The sequence below is a fragment of the Penaeus japonicus genome, unplaced genomic scaffold (assembly GCF_977035675.1).
Source record: "Penaeus japonicus unplaced genomic scaffold, GWHDUDI00000001_assembly GWHDUDI00000024, whole genome shotgun sequence".
NCBI lineage: Eukaryota > Metazoa > Arthropoda > Malacostraca > Decapoda > Penaeidae > Penaeus > Penaeus japonicus.
In genome coordinates this window covers 28,066,791-28,076,790 of record NW_028234426.1, presented here as the reverse complement: position 1 = coordinate 28,076,790, position 10,000 = coordinate 28,066,791, and the positions used below count along the sequence as shown (strand labels likewise).

Below are 10,000 nucleotides of genomic sequence, written 5' to 3'. Positions count from 1 at the left end.
TTACCCCTTAAAATTTTGTCTTAAGGGGAAAAACAAATAAAGTTAGCTAAAAACACATCTGGTATTTATTTATACATATTGCAGAATTGTGGGAATCTTAGAATAGATTTGGATATCAGTTGATGAAAAATATATATGCGGTGGATGTTACAACAGACTTAGTCTGGCCTGATGAAGATATAGGTCAGGAATTTTGTTTCCTGAAGATTTTTTGTTAATATAATCTCGATCTTGGTAGCATTACATTGAGAGAGAAACTAATGCTAAACCTACTGAAGAAAACATTATATTTTTATATTGAAGCCTGCTAATAAAGACAGAGACACCTTACTTGTGGCATATTAGTTACTCTTCTCAATATATTATACATTAATGAAAATGTTTTCATGTTCTGATGATTAAAGTGCATGTGTGTACTTCTACTCTGTATACACCTGCAAAAATGCTGGTATTGTCCTTTTTGAGATACGTGGATTTTTGGATTGAATGAGTTACAGTAGACCCAGACCCCTATAGGTAAGATGTTAAAAAAAAGAAAAAGAAAGGAAGACACCCATGGGTTAGAATTCTATATTTTGATGGTAATGAAATCAGAATGATATAGAAAGCGCTTTTTTTTTAAATGAGTATCAACATGACTTGCATAAAACACATCCCAAAACTCACATCAAACATCCATCTCCACACTGCTTTTCCATGAAAACTTGTGCTCATACAATGTCAACTGATTTCTTCAGCAGCCTCTCATTATCTTAGATGGTATGAGTCATCTCATTCCAAAATGATTGATCATCCGCGTTAGGTTAGGTAGGTTTGGGTAGCTTCGATGAATAGGCAATGGATGTCTTACCTGGTTAGGCAAAGCTTGGTCAGCTGTAGATCATAATAGCCGACTTGGGTCAGCTGTAGTATACCATCTGTACACGTACATTATGTAAATATTTCTCTATACAATAGGTATATGTATGTATGTATGCATGTCCTCACCGTAAAGTAACCATAGAAGTATAAATGTTAAATTTTGAAAATTACACATCATCATGATTATTATTTTTATTATTATTATTACTATTATTACTATTATTATTATTATTATTATTATTATTATTATTATTATTATTATTATTATATTGCTGTTATTATTATTTTTATTGGGGGCAGTTGAAGATTGTTTGGAATATATGTGTGTGTTTGTGTATCTGTATATCTGAATGAGAATGCGAATGAGAGAGAATGAGAGAGAATGAGAGAGAATGAGAGAGAGAGAGAGAGAATGAGAGAGAGAGAGAGAGAGAGAGAGAGAGAGAGAGAGAGAGAGAGAGAGAGAGAGAGAGAGAGAGAGAGAGAGAGAGAGAGAGAGAATAATATAAACACCTGCATCACTAGTGTCTCAAAATGATGGCATTGTGTGAAAACCTTGTGAGTTGTGAGTGGCAGGTTACTTGGTGGGTCAGCAGTAGTTTATGGTAATGGGTGAAGAATGTTTTCTTTGACAAGAGCAGTAACACAAAGGAAAGACAGTTATAGAGCTTAGGAGGAGACATGGACAAGGTGTGCTTTAGATTTGCCGTGCACTTCCTTATATATACTTCTTTCCTGCTAATTCAAGGGATGGGTAAGGAGGAGAGGTAAGATCTAATGATACATACCTCATGTGAGGTTTTGCTACATAAAACTATCAATTCCCCCTCCCCCCCTAAAAAAAAAGAGGATTAGTATGATTGTATTATCACTTTCATTATCGCTTTAATCAAAAACCAGCCACGCTTTAACAAAAAGTAATCCCTGAAGCCAAGATGAATATTTCTCCAGCCCATATTTAATAGTGCATGTATAAATGTGGGCTCATAGTGGAGAGTGCAAGTACTCTGGCTATGAGCTTAGATTTCAAGTGCATGTATACATGCACTAACAGTACTCAGTATATAGTATTGGCACATTTTTTCTTATTATAGAGGTACAATGAACTCTATGATAATCCTGCAAATAGCCATATGAGTGACTGATTTAAATGTGCCTTGCATTGGGGTATTATTTACTTTAAGGAAACATATTTTGTTATTAATTCAATGTCAGCCACTTCCATAGAAGGTCTGGTAGTAGTATTTTTCATTCTACCGATACCTTGCTTGCTTTCATTAGTATGACATGATTGTTGAAACTTGCTGTACATCTTGTAAAAAGAAAGAAAAAAAGGTATTGTTTTCCATTATGACAGGTATTTTATAAATGGTGCTTGTCGCGAGGGAGAGCGCTGTCGCTACTCTCACAATCGTGATGCAGCACGTCCCTCGATGGTGTGTCGATATTACCTGAGAGGAACTTGTGTCTATGGACAACAATGCAGGTATGTTCAAGACCATCAGATTTTTAGAGAATTAAGAAGGAGGATCATAAATACTTCTGAAGGTCATTATTTGGACATTGGAATTGCTTTTCTTACCACCAATCAGCATATGAGTCTTTTTTTTTTTCTACATCATGTGCTTATTATGTGTGAGGATATTTTAAATATCAATACAGCATGTTGGTCAGTCTGGAGAAAATGCTCCTGTGTCATTCCCTTTGAGGATGTTGCTTTATTTCCAAAGTTGTACGTTGGGAGATGATATAGACGTAGATATTTATTTATTTTATTTTATATATATGTTTTCACTGCTTACCTGCTTTTTTCTATTTGGAATGCTTATATGGTTATAAAATGAATATCTGGTAATTCTTTTATTCCTCTATACTAAGAGTCAGTTACGGGGCCCTAGCTGAAAATGTGTAAATAGAGCAGTGTTTGCTGTACCCTTTTCATTTACCGGTTTAAGTTGTGCAAGATTAATGACTGACTATCATGTAATCAGGAAGGTATTTCTGTCAGTGTATAATCTTCATTGAAAGTATATGAAACTCAGGGGGAGGATAATAATTTGATGTGATGCATTGTATATTAGGAATGATGATAAATTTATATCATTGCATTGCACTTATAGATAAAAAAAAAAAAACTCTGCCTCTCTCTTGCTGTTGCTTCAATCACTCATCCAGTTCTACTTTTTTTCCCCTTTTGATTGTGTGGCGTATTTCATCTACATTTTGCATGACACAAGTTGTTTCCTTCCCAGGTATGACCACGTGCGGCCAGACCATTCCCGGCCAGACATCTGGCAGGAGCCTCCTTCTGACCGCACATCATCTGAACCGGAAAGACAAGATTTGAGGCACCGGGGAGGCGGCAGTGGAGACGATGGGAGAAATCAGTCTAGTCAACCTAGCAAACTTGGCATAAGGTAATAAACATCCTTTTAGTTACGTAAGCTTCATATCTGAAATAAAGCTTGACTTCAAGAATATAATATTGGAGTATGATACAAGACTTGTATTCTTAAAGCTAATTGAACAAATGATTTACAGTGCCCATGCCAAGGAGTTTGTTTATAACCCTACAAATGGCGCATCTGCTACCATTGGCTTCAGGAACTTAAGCAACAGCAGTAGCAGCAATAGTAGCACCAGCGGTAACAACCATACTAGCAACATCATCAGTAGCAGCAGCAGCAGCAGCAGTAATAATTTACCAAGCTTGAGTAGTAGACAAAGGAACCAGGAGAGTTCATGTGGTGGGAGCCCAGCATCATGGGTGGATGCTCCAGAATTTGTACCTAGATTTGCCAAAGACAATATCAATAAGCGTAAGTGTGTCTAATGATTACTTATTGAATTACGTAGTTTTCAACATGGTCACAAAAGCTCTCATTCATATATTGTACAAGTGTTGATGATCCATACTAAATATATCTTATAATCTTAAAGAAATGGTTTAAGTAGACACCAACATTTTATTTTATATTTTAAGTAATACAACTAATATTATGTTGAGTAATATAACTAATGTTTTTTTGTTTTTTTTCAAATCAGAATATGATGTCTCTTATGCACAAGTAGCTGGAGCTGGAGACAAAGGCTCTTCAGGGGGATCCAACAGTGAGGCACGTTCTTCGGATAGTGAATTTTGTTCCTCGTACCTAATGACAGGCATATGCGAAGTTGGAGACCACTGCACGTATATCCATGGCCAGTTTTGTGAAATGTGTCAGTTAGCCTATTTACACCCCTATGACAAAGAACAGAGGAGGATACATAGAGAGGTAAGATACAGAGGGTGTCATTTGTTTATTTTTACCATAGTACCAATACCAAATTAACCAGTGAAGGTGAATTTTGACACCCACCACCAGAATTTTTTGAGATGCTAATAGCATTTAGGTGTACATAGGTTCAGTAAGAATACAAAATTTAGGATCAGTATTCCATTATGTGTATACAAAGCCAAGAGATCACTTTTTTAACCAAAATCAGAGCTAGTGGTCATGAATTGGCTCAGAGCTAATCCCTGATGCTGTCCCACCTCCATCTTGAACCCATCCATCATTCCTATTACACAGCTCACCACTATCATGCTGTCGTCACACATATCTTGCATCACCCTCATATACATCTCTGCTACTCCTGACTTTCTCATACAGTACCATAACTTCTCACTTAGCACCCAGTCATAACTTTTTCCCAATCCACACATACATAGTTGAACTCTAGGTTTTTCTATAATACTGCATCAATACTATCAAAGCAAAGATATTGTCTTTAGGTCTCTTATCTGGCTTGAAACTATATTGGTGTTCACAGACAATCTCTCCTCTTAGCCTAGCTTTCATGACCTTCCTATGACTTTATGCACTGGCTGATTCACTTTATGGATTTTTAATTAACTTAGTTCTACACTACCACTTTATTTTTAAAAATTGGTGCCAGTACACTTTTAAACTCTTCAGGCATCCTTTCACTTTACCAAGTTTTGTTAACCCAATGTGACTGGGGCATTTTTGGTCCTGCCCAGTCTTAATGCAGGGACATTTCAAGTGTGCAGGCCTAACACCTCAAGCTATATGGCAACTCTGGCTGTGGCCACCTACTGTGCGCAAAATCAACCAGCATGCAAACCATACAGAAAGCCATGATGTAATATCATATCTCCAGCGGAAAGTGCTGCCATAACATGACGTGATATCACATCACCCGTCGTTAACCCATTCGCGCCGGATGACGTGCTGATAGTTTCGTGTTTTTTGTGTCAGACGCTGGTGACAAGATATCTGGGCAAGGCCGGCGCTCGGGGTGAGCGAGCGGGCAGCCCAGGCTCGCGGCTTGTGCGCCTGAGAGTCTCAAGGTGTTAGGCTTGTGCGTTTGAAAACCCTGGCATTACGACCATATAAAGCCAGAATTGCCCCAGTGTGAATGGGTTAACGGGTTAAACAATCTTGTTAGAAACTCATTTGATATATCATCTGGACTGACTGCCTTCCCCTCTTTCATCCTTTTTCACTCACTTCCTCTTTTGCAAACCCATTGCATTTCAGACCTTTCTGCATCACCCAAACTTGTTTCCTTCTCATTTCTTTTATTCATCAGCTTCTCAAAGTACACTGCCCACCTTCTCAACACAGTCTCCTTGCTCATCCATCTGCATCTTTTATCATCCTAACCTGCTGTACATCCTTCCCTGCTCAAACCCTTTGTCTGGCCAATTGATGCAAGTCCTTTTCTACTTTTCATTACTTATGTAGCTTGCTATGTGCCTTTTCCTTAGCCCAAGCTCCTTGCTCTTTGCCTTATTGGTGCATCTCCTTATACTTTCTTCATCTCTCTTCCTTGTTATACTTTCCTGAACCTTCCTAGGTCCAGAGGTCACACCAAGCCCATTCCTAACTATCTCAGAAGATGTGCAGAACTTCTGCCTGTCTCACTTCCTTCCTGAATGTGGTACCACAAACTTCCTTTTTCAACTTCCACCAGCTGATCCTTCGTTTTGTCTTCACTCTCTTCTTTCACCTCCAAAGTCATCCTATAGATTCCCATCCACTGTTGTTCCCATCAGCTCTTTTACATCACCCTGTTCACCCTGTTCCTTCTCTTTTTAAAATATGTATTTACTACAGCCATTTCCATCCTTTTTACAGAATCCATCTCCTGCCCTTCCACATTTTTCTCCTGGACTTTATACATACCCTTTACCTCTTCATTCCCTCTATTCCCTTCACCAGCATGCTTAATGAGTCGCCACATTTTCTTCCTTTGGTAACCTCCCCACCACTTTCTTTAACTCATTCCAAAAATTGCTTTCTCCATATTGCGCCCCACTCACAGAGCATGTGCAGAACTGGAATTCTCCTCCTATCTAGTAATAAAGATATCTCCCATCTACTATACTTGTAAACTGAAGGGTCCATCTTCATTTGGTATAGAGATAAAAAGGTCATAATGCCTCCTCAATCCACCCCAGAAGTCTATACCTAAGAATCCCATCCACATTCTATAAAGGCACTATACTATTCCAATGATAGATGCAAGAAATGACTCTGAAAATGACATGATAATTGAGCAAAATTCAGTAAAATTACTGTCAGGTGCATCCCTGGTATTGCGTACAATTCTTTCTTAGTAGTTCATACTTTTATTAAATCTGTTAGTTTATTTGATGAGAGGTTTCTTCTGCAGCCGAGTCACCTTGTCAAGTTATTAAAAAAAGATTGTATTTGCATTTTTTTTTGTGTTTGTTTCCAGGAATGTACAAAATTGATAGAAGCTGAGATGGAGCATTCCTTTGCTGTAGCACGTTCTCGGGATAAAGTTTGTGGAATATGCATGGACACAGTGATGGAACGTCCTCTAGCATCTCAGCGAAGGTTTGGCATTCTACCTAACTGTGGCCATTGCTTCTGCCTCAACTGTATACGTAAATGGCGTCAGTCAAAACAGTTTGAAAATAAAATTGTACGGTATGTATATGGTCAATTGTATTTTTAGAATATGAATTCAGTGTGAACTGAAAAAGCTTGGAAAAAATTGCTTTAGAAATAATGGGTGTTTAATAGTTAACCCTTTTGAGATGGGCCATATCTTGTGATGTTTAGCCTGGTCTGGGCATGTTAACCCTATCCCGACGGGCCCAGCGATAAGTGGAAACCCCCTACGCTGGGCCTATGCATTGGGAACGTCGCACTGGTGTGTCGCCCCGTCATCGGGCATTTAGCCATGTCACATGGGTGTGACGCACCGTCATCAAAGGGTTAATTTTTTAGACGTGGTGGGGTATACAAGTCTATTTAGAATATATTAGAAAGTGATACTAATTAGCATTTTCAGTGATGCATTGGTTACACAACTGAAGGAATTAACAAAAATGAACCATTCATGCATAAAATGCCCATAGTGGAAGTGTTAGTCATACTCACTGCATTTTATAGATAGGGACATGTAAATTTTATAGAGTAAAAGAGCTTTATATATGAAAAGTTATCTCCCTTTCTCTATAACAATGCATTACAAATGATGCCTTTGTCCCAAGATCATGCCCTGAATGCCGTACCCAAAGTGACTTTGTGGTCCCCTCTCGATATTGGGTTGACGACAAAGATAAAGAAGAGAAGGATAAGCTCCTAATCAGCTACCAGCATGCTCTTAGGTAGGTTCAGGCAAAATATTTCTTGACTCATATATATATTTTATTTATTGATGTTTGGTAATTTGTAATGAGCAGAAGCAAATTTGATCATAGGATCAGCTAACTGTAAGGCACTACTTTATGTTTACATTATTCTTTCAATTATTGTTTGTGTAATAGATGTGAAAGACATCAGTTCTTCAGACATTTTTAACTAGATTTAATTTTTCCTCAGTAACAGTTTCATGATATTGGCAGTGTTAGACAAATGTTGATGCTTCTGTTAAATTTAGTTTGAATTTAACCCATTCATGACAGATTATGTCATTTCACTAAATCAGAATATTTCCCATATCGTGTTATGAAGTTTCACTGTATACACACATTGTACACCTTTTTTATGTACACATTGTAGTTACATTTGTATGATCATATTTGTTTTGACTTTATCAAATGATTTAGAAAAAATACAAAACCATTTTTGGGTACCTCCTTCTTGTGAGAGGTTGAGCTTGGCATCGCGCCTTGGGAAATCACCCAGGTTTTCCAGTGGGAAGCTGTGCACGCTTGCTATATTGCTGGTGGAAGGGGAATTTGTTAAATATCCACCACGTCATGATAGGGTTTAATGTTACATTTGGAAGAGATTATGAATTACTTGAAAGTATAAGCAGCTTATATATTTTTCTATTACTTTTCTTGCTCATACTCTCCCTGATGGTCTATTGTCAAGTCATCACGAAATAATGGAAACCATTCTTACCACAGTGCCAAGCCTTGTAAGTACTTCAAGCAAGGAGAAGGCCAGTGTCCCTTTGGGAACAAGTGTTTTTACCTGCATGCCTTGCCAGACGGCACAAAGAAGGATGTCGGACCACCGAGGCGTCGGCGCAGATTCGCAGCAGATGGAGAGCTCCAGTTGTATCTTGATGTAAGTCAGCTTTGTTTTTTTCTCAAGGCAGTTCTGATGAGACTGATTGCAAATACTGTTTTGTATAAATCCATTAGCTACATCCTTACCTACATTCTTACCTACATTCTTACCTACATTCTTACCTACATTCTTACCTATATTCTTACCAACACCCTTACTTATACCCTTAATTACACCTATACCCTTATCTACATCCTTTTGCCTATACTCTTAGCTACACCCCCTACACCTTACACCTATACCCTTACCTACACCTACACCTACCTATATACCTATATCTGTATATCTACAACCACACCCAAACCTAAAATTTCGCCCATGGTTATAACTATATATACACCTATGCCTACAATTACACTCATACATTTATGTTCATATATATATATATATATATATATATATATATATATATATATATATATATATATATATATATACACACACACACACACACACACACACACACACACACACACACACACACACACACACACACACACACACACACACACACACACACACACACACACACACACACATATACACACATATACACACATATACACACATATACACACATATACACACACACACACACACACACACACACACACACACACACACACACACACACACACACACACACACACACACACACACACACACACACACACACACACACACACACACATACACGCACACATGCATATATACATATATACATATATAGATATATAGATATATAAATATATAAATATATAAATATATAAATATATAAATATATAAATATATACATATATACATATATACATATATACATATATACATATATACATATATATATATATATATATATATATATATATATATATATATATATATATATATATTTATATATATATATATATATATATATATATATATATATATATATATATATATATATATATATATATATATATATATATATATATATGAATCACAAAAAACACAGTAACGTGCACATAACAAAATTAATAACACTGCCACTAAAAGAAAGGAAAAACTTGCGACGTTTCGAACTTTTTCATGAAAGTTCCTAACACCTGAAAATGCTGGAAAATTACCCTTTTTAGATATAATGTTGCATAATTTCAACGGGTATTTAAAGTTTTCAGTTTACCGGAAACCCACTCATGTTGCTAATTATCTTCATTTTTTCTCATATCATCCTTTATCCATTAAGAAATCAGTAGCCTCGTCTATGTTTCTTAGAGCATATAGGATCAGTGATAATGAATTTATTGATAGAGAACTTAGCATCATTATGGAGTCTTTTAAGAATCTTGGCTACCCTAAGTTTTTCTTAGAACAAGCACATTCATATGCGAGATCCAAATTTTATTCACAAACTAAAGTCACGCGTAAGGATAGGTCCGATAACTTACTCGTTGTTCCGTTCAATCAGTCACTCGATGACAAGCGTCAGTTACTTAAAAGAGTGGACATCGATGTAGTGTTCACTTACCCTAACACATTGCGTAAATCTTTGATTAAACACAATGCGTCCAACGCTACTCTTGGCACTTCTTCTGGCA

General features: G+C 36.9%; 1 protein-coding gene across 2 annotated transcripts in view; it reads left to right on the top strand.

Moving 5' to 3' along the window:
* The window catches only part of LOC122259932 (E3 ubiquitin-protein ligase makorin-2), a 15,413-nt gene that overhangs the window by 4,437 nt on the left and 976 nt on the right, over window positions 1–10,000 (top strand). The window contains exons 2-8 of one of the 2 annotated variants that reach the window (XM_086550923.1): window positions 2,219–2,347; window positions 3,114–3,278; window positions 3,403–3,680; window positions 3,907–4,136; window positions 6,610–6,824; window positions 7,394–7,510; window positions 8,258–8,420. In XM_086550923.1, coding sequence (XP_086407049.1) covers window positions 2,219–2,347; window positions 3,114–3,278; window positions 3,403–3,680; window positions 3,907–4,136; window positions 6,610–6,824; window positions 7,394–7,510; window positions 8,258–8,420 — 1,297 coding nt within the window. The remainder of the gene's footprint in view (window positions 1–2,218; window positions 2,348–3,113; window positions 3,279–3,402; window positions 3,681–3,906; window positions 4,137–6,609; window positions 6,825–7,393; window positions 7,511–8,257; window positions 8,421–10,000) is intronic. The other variant, XM_086550924.1, reaches the window with a different exon arrangement.